This window comes from Babylonia areolata, chromosome 19 (genome assembly GCF_041734735.1).
Source record: "Babylonia areolata isolate BAREFJ2019XMU chromosome 19, ASM4173473v1, whole genome shotgun sequence".
Lineage (NCBI taxonomy): Eukaryota > Metazoa > Mollusca > Gastropoda > Neogastropoda > Buccinidae > Babylonia > Babylonia areolata.
Window position 1 is genome coordinate 37782222 of NC_134894.1, and position 17133 is coordinate 37799354.

The following is a 17133-nucleotide window of genomic DNA, read 5'->3' on the forward strand; positions in this document are numbered from 1 at the left end:
TGTGTTGGGTAAGGTTGGTTTGGGTTTGGGTTGGATTTTATAAGACCTCTTTGTGCACAAATCAAGTACATGCAATGAGTTATTTGGGGGCAAGAAGGGGTCCTTTTACGTTCAACTGCATTTTTAAAATTTTGATTATTCTCTTTTTGAACAGTTGGGTGAGTGGTCTCACAGGACGGGACTGAATATCTCTACGTCATCACTGACGACGGCCAACAAAAAGCGTCATTACCGTGTCGTCACTGTGCCAGGCGTGGGTGCTTTTCTGACTTAAAAAAAAAATTGAATACGTTCATTCGTTTTCGTTTCTTTTGTCTGTATACATTCCTCAGATTTATAGATGATAAATCATTCAACCAATCAATACATTAAATTTAGTCAATGAGTGTACCTTACACCCACCCATCTATTTATCTATCTGAAAGGTACGTATATACCCACCCACCCACCTACCTACATCTTCTTCTTCTCCTGTAACTCTGTGAAAGAGTCATTGGGGGCGCCGCACAAAACTGCCCATACACTCACCCAACCACCAATTAATCCGCCCATCTTGTCTCTTCACAACTTAACTATATAAATTCCTCAGAGAGTACATATGTATAACTTAGCCATATATATATATATATATGAAGGATTGAAGAGACTACGTACAGTTACCTCGTGAATGTTGTTGAATATTTGTGTTAACTATTTTGGGTGATATGGTTGATATTGTGCTAACAATTTTTGGTTGATCTGAATTGTCTACTTACTGTGTCATGTCATTTTCTAATTATTATTATTATTATTTATCAATGAATCCCCCTTCAGTAAGGGGCTCTGGCCTTATCTGAATAAAACATTCGTTCGTTCGTTCGTTCGTTCGTATATAAATTCCTCTCATCCAATTAATCTCTTAAAAACTGTAGGTATACATATAAAATTCTCTCACCCAGTCATTACGATGCTATCTCTTACTGAAGCCTGTTCATTGAAAAAAAAAAAAAAATCACCTCCCTATCCTCCCAGATTCCTCCCTTCGTCTACAAAACGGACGCCGCCAACGGCACAGGGACACCCGAATACTACGGCTACTGCATAGAGTTACTGGACGAACTGGCGAAACGCCTGGACTTTGACTACGAGATTTACGATAGCCCTGACGGTCAGTTCGGTTCGTTGAATGATGACGGTTCCTGGAGTGGCGTCATCAATGAGCTGATACAGAAGGTGGGTGAGGGGGAGGGAGGTGTGGGGTAGGGTGGAAGCGGAGGGGAGTGGGGAAGTGTGTGTGTGTGTGTGTCTCTCCCTCTTTCTCTCTCTCTCTCTCTCTCTCTATATATATATATATATATCTATATATATATATATATATATATATATATATATATATATATAGAGAGAGAGAGAGAGAGAGAGAGAGAGATCTGTAATGGCGGAGCGAAAGAACGTGTCTCTAAGCCGAACTGATGTACAATGATTAGCTTTAGTTTATTTATTTGTTTGTTGATTCATTTACTTATCTATGTGTCTATTCATTCATTCATTCATGCAGAAAGCGGACATCGCGGTGGGCCCTATCTCCGTGATGGCGGAGCGAGAGAACGTGGTGGATTTCACCGTGCCTTATTACGACCTGGTGGGTCTGACCATCCTCATGAGCAAGCCTGAGTTCGATTACTCCCTGGTCAAGTTCCTCACCGTGCTGGACGAGGGGGTCTGGGGCTGTATCATCGGCGCCTTCTTCGTCTTCAGCGTCCTCATCTGCATCTTTGACAGGTCAGTGGAAGGGGGTGGGAGGGGGGGGGGGGGTCGGGGGTGGGGTGGGGGTGGGGGGGTTAGAGGGCAAGGTATTTTGGGATATGGAAATACCGTCGGCACAGAAGATGAGAGAAAAAGGGTTCTGATTAGGTATGACGATACTCACAGCCCAAAGATGAAGAAAAAAAAACCCAAAACAAAACAAACGACGACGACGACGACGACGAAGAAGAAGAACAAGAACAAGAACAACAACAGCAACGACGACGACGGTAACAACATCAACAACAACAAAGCAACGACGACAACAACAAGAACAACAACAGCAACGACGACGGCGGCGACGACGACAATGACGGCAACAAGAGCAACAACAACTGAAATGTGGATCTTCTTCTTCTTCTTCTTCTGGTTCGCTAGAGAACACGTGGATAGTATAAGGTTTTGGGGGATAGTTTCAGCATACGAGAAGCCGAACTCGTGTTTTGTTTTTGCTTTTCAATTTCCCACTGTACTTTTTCTGTATTTTGGAACTTTGTCAGTGTCTTTTTGAGTGCAGGGCTGGGGACACTTAAAAAACAAACAACAGTCCAACAGGAGCCTGTATGTTTGTAATATGAAAACGTTTCTTTGGTTGGTTGGTTGGTTGGTTGGTTGTCGACGGGCGCAATAGCCGAATGGTTAAAGCGTTGGTCTTTCAATCTGAGGATCCCGGGTTCGGATCTCGGTGGCTCCTGGTGGGGTGGGTAAAGGGTTGAGATTTTTCCGATCTCCCAGGACAGCATATGTGCAGGCCTGCCAGTGCCTGAACCCTCTTCATGTGTACATGTACGCAGAAGATCAAATACATACATTAAAGATCCTGTAATCCATGTCAGCGTTTGGTGGATTATGGAAACAAGAACATACCCAGCATGCACACCCCCGAAAACGGTGTATGGCTGCCTACATGGCGGGGTAAATAAACAAAACAGTCATACACATAAAATGTTAAATGTTACATGTTTGTCTGAGTGTGCATGTGTGCATGCCTGAAATATGATTGAATTACACAGGAAACGAATGATGAGCACCCAGTCACCTCTACCCAGGTAGGCAGCCTGTTGTGTAAATGACCCCGTGTTTGTAAAGCGCCTATAGCTTGGTCTCCAACCGAGGATAGGCGCTGTATAAGTATCCACATCAGCCAATCGTTTGTGTATGTACGCACGCACTGTGTTGTAATGTGGACCTTGCTGCGTCATGCATGCAGGCTGAGCCCCTTCAGTTACCAGAACAACCGGAAGGAGTGGAGCGGGGACGGTCAGGAGCCCCGCATCTTCACCTTCAAGGAAGGCATCTGGTTCTGCATGATGTCCCTCACCCCGCAAGGTCAGTCCACCCCGTCCCCGAACTTACCTCTAAGGTCAAGGTCAGTTACCCTACCTTTCTACCTACTTACCTACCTACCTCCATGGTCAGTTATACCTAACTTCCTACCAACCTCCAAGGTCTGTCTCCCTGTCTACCTCAAAAAGTAAGTCCCTACCTACCTTTGAGGTCTGTCTCCCTATCTACCTCCAAAGTAAGTTCCTACCTACTTCCAAGGTCAGTAGTCCCTAACTACCTTCAAGGTCTGTCTCCCTATCTGCCTCCAACGTAAGTCCATACCTACCTCCAAGGTCAGTAGTCCGTACCTACCTTCAAGGTCTGTCTTCCTATTGCCTCCAAAGTAAGTCCATACCTGCCTTCAATGGTCTGTCTCCATATCTACCTCCAAAGTAAGTCCATACCTGCCTACCTACCTCCAAGGTCAGCCCCTACCTACCTTCAAAGGTCTGTCTCCCTATCTACTTCCAAAATAAGTCCCTACCTACCTCCAAGGTCAGTAGTCCCTAACTACCTTCAAGGTCTGTCTCCCTATCTGCCTCTAAAGTAAGTCCATACCTGCCTTCAATGGTCTGTCTCCATATCTGCCGCCAAAGCCAGTCCCTACCTACCTTCAAAGGTCTGTCTCCATATCTACCTCCAAAGTAAGTCCATACCTACCTACCTACCTCCAAGGTCAGTTCCTACCTACCTTCAAAGGTCTGTCTCCCTATCTACCTCCAAAGTAAGTCCATACCTACCTACCTACCTCCAAGGTCAGTCCCTACCTACCTTCAAAGGTCTGTCTCTCTATCTACCTCCAAAGTAAGTCCATACCTACCTCCATGGTCAGTAGTCCCTACCTACCTTAAGGTCTGTCTCCCTATCTACCTCCAAAGTAAGTTCCTACCTACCTCCAAGGTCAGTAGTCCCTAACTACCCTCAAGGTCTGTCTCCCTATCTGCCTCCAAAGTAAGTACATACCTACCTCCAAGGTCAGTAGTCCCTACCTACCTTCAAGGTCTGTCTCCCTATCTGCCTCCAAAGTAAGTCCATACCTACCTCCAAGGTCAGTAGTCCCTACCTACCTCCAAGGTCAGTAGTCCCTATCTGCCTCCAAAGTAAGTCCATACCTGCCTTCAATGGTCTGTCTCCATACCTACCTCCAAAGTAAATCCATACCTACCTACCTACCTCCAAGGTCAGTCCCTACCTACCTTCAAAGGTCTGTCTCCCTATCTACCCCCAAAGTAAATCCATACCTACCTACCTACCTCCAAGGTCAGTCCCTACCTACCTTCAAAGGTCTGTCTCCATATCTACCTCCAAAGTAAGACCATACCTACCTACCTACCTCCAAGGTCAGTCCCTACCTACCTTCAAAGGTCTGTCTCCCTATCTACTTCCAAAGTAAGTCCATACCTACCTACCTACCTCCAAGGTCAGTCCCTACCTACCTTCAAAGGTCTGTCTCCATATCTACCTCCAAAGTAAGTCCATACCTACCTACCTACCTACCTACCTCCAAGGTCAGTCCCTACCTACCTTCAAAGGTCTGTCTCCATATCTACCTCCAAAGTAAATCCATACCTACCTACCTACCTCCAAGGTCAGTCCCTACCTACCTTCAAAGGTCTGTCTCCATATCTACCTCCAAAGCAAGTCCATACCTACCTACCTACCTCCAAGGTCAGTCCCTACCTACCTTCAAAGGTCTGTCTCCATATCTACCTCCAAAATAAGTCCATACCTACCTACCTACCTACTTACCCCCAAGGTCAGTCCCTACCTACTTACCCCCAAGGTCAGTCCTTACCTACCTGTATCCAAGATCAGTCTTTTTTGTAAATGTCTCCAAGGTCAGTCCATACCTACCTTCCTGCCTCCAAGGTCAGTCCCTACATAACTACCTCCAAGGTCAGTCCCTACCTTTCTACTACCAATGTCAGTCCCCAAGATGTCATTACCTTCCTACCTGCCTAGCAGCTTACCTACCTACCTCCAAGGTCAGTCCCTACATAACTACCTCCAAGGTCAATCCCTACATAACTACCTCCAAGGTCAGTCCCTACCTTTCTACCGCCAATGTCAGTCCCCAAGATGTCATTACCTTCCTACCTACCTAGCAGCCTACCTACCTACCTCCAAGGTCAATCCCTACATAACTACCTCCAAGGTCAGTCCCTACCTTTCTACCGCCAATGTCAGTCCCCAAGATGTCATTACCTTCCTACCTACCTAGCAGCCTACCTACCTACCTCCAAAGTCAGTCCATGCCGACATACTTACCTTCACGGTCAGTCATATCTTCAAGGTCAGCATCTGCCTACCTACCTAACTACATACCTACCTACCTACCTACCAATCTAACTATCTACGTACCAACATACCTTGTATTGTGTCTACCTATCTACCTGCCTGCCTACCTACCTTGTATTGTACTGTATCATGGGTCGTGTCGCGTCGTATTGTTGAAAAAAAAAAAAAAAAAAGCTAAAAAAATCAAACACACACACACACACACACACACACACACACGTCTTATATCACTTAGTGGAAGACGTTAAACTGAAGACTACTACTACTACTACACACACATACACACACACACACACACACACACACACACTCACACACTCACACACACACACACACACACACACGCCCCCCCCTCCACACACACACACACTGACACACACACACACACACACATACACACTGACCAACGCAGGAGGAGGCGAGACCCCCAGGGCCCTCTCCGGCCGGCTGGTGGCGGCCACGTGGTGGCTGTTCGGCTTCATCATCATCGCCACCTACACGGCCAACCTGGCCGCCTTCCTCACTGTGCGACGCCTGGAGACCAAGATCGATTCGCTGGACGACCTCTCCAAGCAGTTCAAGATCAAGTACGCGCCCATGAACGGCAGCAACGCCCAGATCTACTTCCAGCGCATGGCCAACATCGAGGAGCGCTTCTATGAGTGAGTCAGGGTAGGATGGGTGGGGTTGGTGGAGGTGTGGTGGGTGTTGGCGGGTGGTGGGTTGGGTGGGGGCTTGGGTTGGGTTGGGATGAGTTGGGGTGGGAGTTGTGGGTGTTGGCAGCAACGCCCAGATATTCTTCCTGCGCATGGCTGACATCGAGGAGCGCTTTTACGAGTGAGTCAGGGTAGGAACGGTGTGTGTGGGGGGTTGTGGGTTGTAGGTGTGGGTGTTTGGGTGTTTTTTGGGGGGAAGCGAAGTGAGGGTGAAGGGTAGGGTGAGGGGGTAGGAGAGGTGTTGGGGATGGGTGGGTTGGGGAGTGGGTGTTTGGCTGTTTTGGGGGGTGGGGGTGGGGGGGGGGGGGTGGCGAAGTGAAGGTGAAGGGTAGGGCGAGAGAGTAGGAGGTGTGAGGTTGGGGTGGGAGGTGTGGGTGTTTGGGGGGAAGCGAAGTGTGGGTGAAGGGAAGCGTGAGGGGGTAGGAGGTGTGGGATTGGGTAGGTTGGGATGGGAGTTGTTGGTTTGGGTGTTCGTGGGGAAGCTAAGTGAGGGTGAAGGGTAGGGTGAGGGATGTGTGTGGTTAGGGTGGGAGGTGTGGGTGTTTCGGGGGGAAGCTAAGTGAGGGTGAAGGGAAGGGTGAGGGGGTAGGAGAGGTGTTGGGGTCGGGTGGGTTGGGGTGGGAGTTGTAGGTGTTGGTGTTTGGGGGGGGGGGGGGAGCTAAGTGAGGGTGAAGGGTAGGGTGAGGGGGTTGAGAGAGGTGTTTTAGTTTCAGTTCTAAGAGAGGTTTCAACTAAAAGTGAGCGTACTGATCCATATATGCTACACCACATCTACGTAAAAAAGAAAGAAAAAGAAAAAAAACAACAACAGATACCTGACCAGCATAATTGAAAACCTAACATGATGGTCAGGTCAACAGAGTCCAACCGAAGTTTGTGTAAAACACTTACATGAAATAAGATATTAGACGAAATAATTAAAAAGGGGGTGAGGGTTGGGTAGTGGGGAAAGTAAAGGTGAGTGGATTGTAGTGGTGGTGGTGTTTGATGTTTTTGTTTTTGGATGGATACCTCCTCTTCTGACGCCAAATGAAAGGAAGGTTGCATCTTCAATCTGGTTTGTGTGTTTTATGTCTTTCAGTCGGATTCACAAAAAAAAGGGGGGGAAATAAGGGGGAGGGGGGATGGAGGCGTGGGGGGGGGGAGAGTTTATTTCACTGTCCTCCTGAAATAATCTGGAAATGTCAGCTTTTGTCCAAAAACCAGTCTGTTGTATTTCCGTTACGATTTGGAGTGGTGTCCGAATCAAGGTATTTATTTATTATTATTATTATTATTATTAATATTATTATTAATATTGTTGTTGTTTTCATTATTATTATTATTATTTATATATTTTTTAAAACTGTTTTTATCATCATCATTATTTATCTATTTGGAAGTATTGACGCTATTCAGATAGGAGAAAAAGTGACATGTAGTGTAAAACATTGATGGAATTCTTTAAATGTTTGTAGTATGGTAAATCATAGGATATGAAAGAAAAAAAAAAGATTTTTTTCCTGGATGCGGATCCATAAACTTTTATTAAAGAATTGTCAACCCTTTGGAAATCTTCAGTCTTGGGGTGTAATTAACTGAGACTTGATCACTTGTGTCAGAACAGATTCTCCTTGTACAATTTGGGCTGTTTTCTCTCCCCGAGAACAGAGGTATTGTTGCATTAGTTGCATGAAATATGGAACATTGTTTCTGTACCCATCACCAAACTCCCTCTGGATTTCCGGAAGAACAAAAAAATCTTGCCTCGCTTTGCCTTGCCTTGCCCTGCCTTGCTTTGTCCAGCTTTGCCTTGTTCTGTCTGTCTTATCTTTCCTGTCATGTCCTGCCCTGCCCTGCCCTGCCATGCCATGCCCTGCCCTGCCCTGCCCTGCTCTGTCCTGTCTTATCTTGTCTTGCCTTGCCATTTCTTGTGTTGTCTTGCCTTATCTTGTCCTGTCCTGTTCTGTCTTGTCTTGCCTGTCAAGACTTGCCCTATCCTTGACCTTCCTTGCCCATGCCCTACTCTGACCTGCCTTGCCATGTTCTTGTCATGCCCTACCCTGCCCTGCCCTGTCCCGTCCTGCCCTGTCCTGCCCTGCCATACCCTGACCTGCCATGCCTTGTTTGTGTCTTATCTTCTCATGCCCTGTCCTGCCCTGTCCTGTCCTGCCCTGCCCTACCCTGACCTGCCTTGCCTTGTTCTTGTCTTGCCTTATCTTCTCATGCCATGCCCTGCCGTGTCCTGTCCTGCCCTTCCCTTCCCTACCCTACCCTGCCCTGCCCTGCCCTGTCTTGTCTTGTTCTTACCTTGCCTTTTCCTGCCCATCCCTGCCCTGCTCTGCCCTTCCCTGCCCTGTCCTGCCCTGCCCTGCCTTATCTCGTTCTTGTTCTTGTCTTGCCTTGCCTTGCCTTGTGTTCCCCTGCCCTGCCCTGCCCTGTCTTGTCTTCTCCTGCACTGTCCTGTCCTGTCCTGTCTTGACTCGTCCTGTCTTCAGTTGTCTTGACCACCACCACCACCTTCACCACCACCACCCATTGACCACCATTGACAACCACCACTACCACCAACAACCATTAACCCCCTCTTTGATATATATACACTTATCCACAGTTATTTTGCTTAGAATATTATACATATTTGTCATTATGTTTTATTTCCATCTTTTGTTTGCTTTCATCGTGTTTTCGTACGTTTTGTCTCTCCCCCCCCCCCCCCCACCGCCCCGACCCCCTGTCTTAACATACGTATTTACGTCAATTGACTATGTGTTTTAAAAAAAAAAAGGAAATGAAATACATGTTTAAAAAAACAACAACTAATTCTCTTCCTCCTCCCCCACACCCTCCTCCCCCCTCCCTCCCACACACACCTCCTCCCTAACAGCATCTGGAAGAACATGAGCCTGAGCAACGACATGGAGGCGGTGGAGCGGGCCCAGCTGGCTGTATGGGACTACCCAGTCAGCGACAAGTACAGCAAGTTGTGGCAGACGATGAAGACTACGTCATTCCCCAACAGCAAGGGGGAGGCCGTGGCACAGGTGCTCACCGGCCACTTCGCCTTCATCGGTCAGTCGGTTTCAATTCAATTCAGTTCAGTTCAATTCAGTAATTCAGTTCAATTCAATTCAATTTCAGTTCAGTTCAGTTCAAAAATTATTTTACTAATCCACATGGAAATTAACGTATGTTTGTTTGCACGTAAAGCCTTCCTCCCTCCAGTCTTTCTCTCCCCCACCCCGCCTCCACCCGCCTCCTCAAACACACACACACACACACACAAGACACACACAGACCCTGAACAACTTGACCCGAAACAGCCTAAATACGTCATTAAACTTAACTCTTCTACTACTACTGCTGCTGATGCTACTGCTACTGCTACTGCTACTGCTGCTGCTACTACTACTACTGCTTACCGCTACCACTACCCTTACTGCTGCTGCTATTGCTGCTGCTACTACTACTATTACGATGACGACGACGAGGCACAAGCGCTCGCGCGCGCGCGCATACACACACACACTCGCACCCTCCCCCCCCCCCCCTCCCCGTTCGCGCACACACTCGTCCAACCACTCACTGTCTCTTCGTTAACTTTCTCCATACGAACGGCGAAAGAGACGACGTGAACAGCGTTTCACCCCAGTTACCATCATCAAAATATACTGAAGAGGTGAATGTTGACAAAGAATACCACAGATCTGACGACGGAAGCTAAAGGTTGGGCCATTCAGACACCCACTGGACATCCGATGGGTCTGTGTAGAGGAGAAGAGAGGGCTGGCCGTACTGAGTGAGTTAACTTTCTCCATACGAACGGCGAAAGAGACGACGTGAACAGCGTTTCACCCCAGTTACCATCATCAAAATATTGCAAGCGGAAGGCTCTTATACTGAAGAGGTGAATGTTGACAAAGAATACCACAATTCTGACGACGGAAGCTAAAGGTTGGGTCATTCAGACACCCACTGGACATCCGAGGGGTCTGTGTAGAGAAGAAGAGAGGACTGGCCGTACTGAGTGAGTTAAAACCCTTCCGAGTCATGGAAAACGGAGATTGATTCGCACAGCAATGTCGCAGGTTCAGCTTGTTATTGTTATTGCTGGGATGGAGTGGAGACGATAAACGATGTATTGTGGTTAGAAATGGAGATGATATGATATGATATGATACATGGTATATATGACATGAGACGATGCGATACGTTGCGCTACGATACGATACGATGTAATACAATGCGATACGAGAGCGGGATAAGGGTGAAGGGTGAGGGTATGGGTTAGGGTGCTTCTGGTCATATTCTGACAAAACTTAGAAAATAAGAATGATTAAATAGATAAATGTATACATACATATATATAATTTTCATTATACACATACATACATACATTGTTTTGTATTGTATTGTGTTACTCTTTTTTGTCATAACATATTTATCTGCTTGAAATTCGGGCTGCTCACCCCACCGAGAGCGCGTCGCGTCGCTACGCTGAGAGCGCCACACTTTTTTTTGTTGTTGTATTTTTTCCTGCCTGCAGTTTCTTATTTGTTTTCCTACCGAAGTGGATTTTTCAACAGAATTTTGCTAGGAACAACACTTTTGTTGCTGTGGGTTCTTTTACGTGCGCTAAGTGCATGCTGCACACGGGACCTCGGTTGATCGTCTCATCCGAATGACTAGCGTCCAGACCACCACTCAAAGTCTAGTGGAGGGGGGTGGGGGGGGGGGAGAAAATACTGGCGAATGTGCCGGGATTCGAACCAGTGCACTCAGATTCTCTCGCTTCCTAGGTGGACGTGTTACCTCTAGGCTTTCACTCTACATACATACATGTATGTTCATCCCCTCCATCCCCCCTCACACACACTAATTGGCCTTACACCCTTCTCGGCAGCTGACGCGACGGTCAACAAATACATGATGTACACCAACTGCGACCTGTGGGAGGTGGGTGAGGAGTTCTCCCGCAAGCCTTACGCCCTGGCCGTGCAGGAGGGCTCGGAACTCCGCAGTGAGCTGTCCAACCAGTACGTCCCTCTTGTCTTTTTTTCGGAATGTGTGCGCGCACACATACATACACGCAGAGAGTCACCGCGCGATGCATATAAAGCACACACATAACCACACAAACACACGCACACATGCACGCAAGTACGCGCGCGCGCGCGCGCGCGCACACACACACACACACACACACACACACATCCATTCATTCTTGCCTGTATATCATAAATTTTATTTACCATATAACAAACAAGCAAACTATCTAACAATTGAACAAATGAACAGACAAACAAACAAACAAATAAAAGACCCATTGACATGTCTTTTATTGCCATCGGTTATTTTATATGCAAATGACTGGTATGTGAAAGAGTTTTTATTTGTCCGTGCACAAGACTCGGCGCTATAGTAATATATTAATGATTAATATATCGTTGATCAATTTCCTTCCTTCCTTCCTTCCTCTCTCTCTTCCTTCATCCCATCATTCCTTCCTTCATTCCTTTCTTCCTTCAACCCTTAATTTCTCTCTTCCTTCCTCCTTCCCTTCCTTCCTTCCTTCTTCCTGTTCCTACCTTCTTACCTTCCTGCCTTCCCTCCCTTTTCTTCTTCCTTCCTTCCTTCTTTCCTTTTTCTCCTCCATCACTCCCTCCATTCCTTCCTTTCTTTCTTCCTTCCTTCCCTCCTCTCAATCCACTCCCTTCCTTCCTTCCGTCCTCCCTTCCCTTCTTTCATTCCCTCCTTCCTTTCCTCCCTTCCCTTCTTTCTTCCTTCTCTCTCACTCGCTCACTCCTATGCCTTTATACCTTCCTTCCTTTTTCTTTCTCCCTTCCTTCTTCCCTCCCTCCTTTGTTCCTTCCTTTATCTCTTCTCTCACTCCCCCAATCCTCTCCTTCATGCCTTCCTTTCCTTCCCTCCTTCATTCACTTCCCTTCGTCCTTCCTTCTCTCTCCCTTCCTTCCTCTCTTCCTTCCCTCCTATTCCTTCCTTCCCTTCCTTCCCCACACAGGATCCTGCAGCTGATCAACCAGCGGAAGCTGGAGGAGATGAAGACCACGTGGTGGGACAAGGACCGCCTCACCTGCCCGGACATCGAGAACGAGAGTGACGGCATCAGCATCCGCAATATCGGAGGCGTCTTCTTCGTCATTGTCATCGGTTCCGCCCTGGCTCTCATCATGCTGGCTATGGAGTGCTACTGGTGAGTGAGTTGGGAGTTAGTTAGGGGAGACTACACCCCCGTGTGATGCCCTGCCCTGAATTACCACCCACCCCCTCAACTCCCTCTACCCTGCCCAAGTTAACTGACTACCTCCATGGAATCATTCTCTGGGGAAGGTCTGAAAGGAAATGTCTCCAGTAGGGAGTTTATCTGGGGGTAGACCCCCTAACCGCCCCTCCGCCCCCCCCTCCCCCATTTTTTGCCCTGAAATGACTCCACGTGTTTGAAATCAATAAAGATTTTATCAAATTAACTGGAAGCACAAATTAGCGTATCACTGTTGGAATAAAAAAGGTGGAGTGAATTTAGGGCAGCCTCAATACACTCCAGTCCTGGTTTCCCCTCAAAAACACTCCCTGTTCAGTATATTTTCAACTCCAAAAGTCATTCAGGAATCTTTTTCAGACACAGGATGGAGTCATTCTAGTTCAGTCCCAAAATCACCCCTTCAAGATCAGTCTTGATTTTCCATGGAAAAATACGTGTTATAACACGCATTTTCTTAAACGAAAGATATTCCATTAGAGAAATGGGGTTGGGGGGGTTGGAGGAAATATGGCGCATGGGTTTGGGGTAAACAGGGTAGATAAAATGGAATGCCTTGAAATACCTCTAAGGGGAGTGTTTCTGTTTTCCTGTCTGTCTTTCTGTCTGTCTGCTTGTCTGTCTTTTTTCCCTTCTACTTCTGCCCTCCACCCTCTTTGTCAATCCCTTTGTCTCACAGTCTCCTAAACGACGTTGCTTTCTCATTCTTTATTCTCTCCGAAACGACGTGTGCTTTCTCATTTTTCATTCTCTCCGAAACGACGTATGCTTTCTCATCCTTCATTCTCTCCTGAACGACGTATGCTTTCTCAATCCCCATCCTCTCGTCCAGGTACAAGTACAAGCCGAAGCAGAAGAAGAAGCTCTACAGCCTGACCAGCCGCACCAACCTCACAGAGAACGGACAGGGGCTGTCCAGCAGTTCCTCCCTGGCCAGTTCCAAGTATGCCGACCCCAGGTTCAACGGGGATCTCACGGGCACTGGCCGCGGTCATGGCCACGGCCACACCGCCAACGGCCTGCAGGAGAGCTTCATCAACGACGGCTTTCAGATGTCTGTCATGGGTTAGGGGGGCTTTAGGGACAGCTTCACCGATCACGGATGTTTCAGATATCCCCCGTCATGGATTAAGGGCTTTAGGTAAAGTTTAACCAACGAAGTTGTCCACTTCATGGATCAGGGGCTTTCGGTAAAGTTTAACCGACAATTGTCTTTAGTTGTCCCCGTTTTGGATCAGGGGCTTTAGGGAGAGCTACACCTAAGACGACAGAAGTTTCAGATGTCCCCCGTCATGGATTAACGGCTTTAGGCAGAGTTTAACGGACGGAGTTGTCCACGTTATGATCAGGAGCTTTAGGAAGATATCACCAATGACGGAAGTTTGAGATGTCCCCCGTCATGGTTAATGGGCTTTAGGTAAAGTTTAAACGACGATGGTCTTAGTTGTCCCCGTCATGTATCAGGTGCCTGAGGGAGAACTTCACTGACGACGGAAGTTTCAGATGTTCCCGTCATGGATTGGGGGCTTTAGGGAGAGTTTAACCGACGATGGTCTGAAGATGTCCCAGCATGGATTAAGGGCTTTAGGTTAAGTTTAACCGACAATGGTCTTAGTTGTCCCCGTCATGTATCAAAAGCTTTAGGGAGAGCTTCACTGATGACGTAAGTTTCAGATACCCCTGTCATGGATCAAGGGCTTTAGATAAAGTCTAACCGATGATGGTCTTTAGTTGTCATCATGGAACAGGGGCTTTAGGGAGAGCTATTCCGACGATGCAGTTCTCTTCTTGGATTAAGGGCATAGGGGAAGCTTCACCGACTACGGAATTTCAGATATCCCCTTCGTGGATTAGGGGCTTTAACTTTTGGGGGTTTCGTTCACGAATGTGACGGTTTTCAGATGTTCGTCATGCACTAGCTGGTTTTAGCTGCTTCCTTTGTGGGGATGGGGAGGGGGTGAGGGTTGTTGAATAGGAGGAAACTGATGGCTTGTTTTAAAGCATTGAATTACAATTCTACTTGGTTTTGAAGATATTTACTTTGCCATTCTGCACTTAAAAACAACAACAACAACTGTAGTTTGACCTTGTTGATCTGATGACGTTGATATAGAGTAGATTTTACTCATTTTGTTGTGGGCTATGTGTACGGACACGAAGAACTTTTTTTGTTTATTATTTTCAAAAACGGTGGCTAAAAAGAGTTCCACTCGACACCGCCTTGTCTTCGTGTTGTATATAGGTGGGAAGATGTGGGTAGTTCTTTAGTTCTGAGGAGTGACGGAGAAGTATGATTTTTTTTTTTTTAGGATGGCTTTGCTTGGTTTGTGGTTGTTTGCTCGTTCTTTGATTGCTTGGTGTGTTTTCTTTCAGTTTTGTTGAAAATACGGATATATCTTGTGCAACACGTATTGTAAGCGCAATTCGCAAGCACACGGCGAACAAGGTGACCCATACTGTTTCTCTGCAGACATCAGAATTGAGCTCAGATTTACAAACACTCATATCACATACGTATCATGCACCCGTACTCATACACACACACACACACACACACACACACACACACACACACACACACACACGCACGCACGCACGCACACACACACGCACGCACGCACGCACAGACACAAACAAACAAATTTCACAACGAGAACGAGAGAATGTCGCGCGCAGAGGGTGTTCTGCATCAGATTTAAAGAATGTGCCTGATCTGCAGAGGGACTTGATCCCGAACAGCAGAGCTATGAACAGAGAAAGCACGCTGAGCAGAAAGACGTTTGTTCTGGCAGGATGGATTCCAAGAAAACGAGTCTCGGAAGATGAATATTGAAGTGTATACTGTTTTGCAGCTGCCTATGTTTCTCTGTGACAAGAAGTGCAAATGTTTTCTTCTTCTTCATTCGTGGGCTGTACCTTCCGCGTTCACTCGTATGCACACGAGTGGGCTTTTACGTGTATGACCGTTTTTACCCCCGCCATGTAGGCAGCCACACTCCGTTTTCGGGGGTAAAAAGCGGAGTATGGCTGCCTACATGGCGGGGTGAAATGGACATGTGTTCCACTCCATCCCGACCACCCGTTTCTTTGGTTTTTTTTAAATTTGTTTGTTTAATAGTTCTTTTGGAAAGAAATGTATTCAAAGCTTTCATGTTTGAAAAAGGCATTTATGTATTTAGTTATTTATCTGGTCATTTATTTGCACAATTATCGATGTTTACCTATCTATATATACCCCCCCACACAGATATATATATATATATATATATATATATACATTCATACATACATATTTACACACACACATACACATATATCTATCTATCTATCTATGAAATGGCATTTCTTTATTTCTTTCTTTCTGTATTCATTTATTCAGACATTAGACATTTAGCGATGTTTGCCTTTATAAAATCAAAGGGAGATTCTGTCAGTTCGGAGTTTGTTCACGTGATGATGAAGGTTGTGAAAAATACATATTGTGAGTTGTTGCACGTTATCTCTGATTTTCTTCGCAGGAAATCTTCCGGCATGTTTTCGGTACAGTGACTGTGATGGTCCATTCATTAAAAACATAAAATGTTGTCGACATTAAAAAGTGAAATTCATAGGCGTCTGTCTGAGTGTCTTCTTTTCTCTCTCTCTCTCTCTCTCTCTCTCTCTCTCTCTCTCTCTCTCTCTCTTTACTTCAGTCTCTTCGTCTTCGTCTTGTTCCTGTTGTTGTTGTCGTTGTCGTCGCCGCCGTCATTGTTGTTGTTGTTGTTCTTCTTCTACTGCCTGTTGTGTGTGTGTGATGAGGTAGAGATTGTGAGAGATATGGATAGATCGATGGATATATATATATATATATATATAAGGTAATCCCCTCCTTCCCACCACCACCACCATGTCCTTCTGTCCACCCCCCCTTACCTCTCCCCCCCGGCCCCCATGCCCCCCCACCCCCCTGTCTATTCTTTTTCCCATCACTCTCCCGTTAGTCTCTGACTTTTTAATTTGATTACCCAAACCCTGAAACAATAATACAAGGAAGTTTGCGATAAACAAATCAAAAGACACGAGAATAATTTCCCCCCCTACACCCGCAGATCCCAAACAACAACAGCAGCAACAACAACAACAACTACTACTACTACAACGGCAACCAAACCAAACACGCGCGCGCGCACACACACACACACACACACAAACACACACAGTCTCTCTCTCTCGTCCACTTGCCTACACATTGTCTCCTCTCTCCTCTTTATTACTTTATTTTTCTCTCCACATGAATTAAACTTTTCTATTAAAAAAAAAATGTTTACGTACAAGAGCACGAGACTTCATTCAGTTCAAATCGTGACTTGAGATGAATGTGTTGCTTTGATATAATTTTTATTTACTTTGTCTTTCACATGATTATATTTTTATATTTCCTTTCTTGTGATTTTTTTTCCCACAGAGAAGACCAGTCTTGCAAACACAGGGTTTAAAAGCCTATTGAATCAGTAAGTACAAGAGCACAATAGTTTATTTAGTCTAAATCGTAACTTGAGATGAATATGGTGCTTAGATATAATTTTGTTACTTTGTCTTTAACATAATTATATTTGCTATCTCTTTTCTTGTGATCTTTTTTATTTTTAAAAAAATTTTTTATTGTTTTTTTTTTTTTACTTCTTCTTCTCAATTTTTCCTTGCACAGAGAAGACCAGACTTCAATTCAATTCAATTCAAAATACTTTATTATCTGCTTCAACCAAAAAC

At 46.0% G+C, this 17133-nt stretch overlaps 1 protein-coding gene across 1 annotated transcript in view; it reads left to right on the forward strand.

Annotated features, from left to right (window-relative positions):
• LOC143294300 (ionotropic receptor 25a-like) overlaps positions 1–15950 on the forward strand; it is a 30848-nt gene extending 14898 nt beyond the window's left edge. The window contains exons 10-18 of the mRNA XM_076605742.1: positions 155–253; positions 1012–1212; positions 1538–1761; positions 2996–3114; positions 5822–6071; positions 8992–9176; positions 11008–11140; positions 12127–12318; positions 13217–15950. Of these exons, the coding sequence (XP_076461857.1) occupies positions 155–253; positions 1012–1212; positions 1538–1761; positions 2996–3114; positions 5822–6071; positions 8992–9176; positions 11008–11140; positions 12127–12318; positions 13217–13454 (1641 nt within the window). The 3' untranslated portion in view covers positions 13455–15950. The remainder of the gene's footprint in view (positions 1–154; positions 254–1011; positions 1213–1537; positions 1762–2995; positions 3115–5821; positions 6072–8991; positions 9177–11007; positions 11141–12126; positions 12319–13216) is intronic.
• Positions 15951–17133: the final 1183 nt, after the last annotated feature.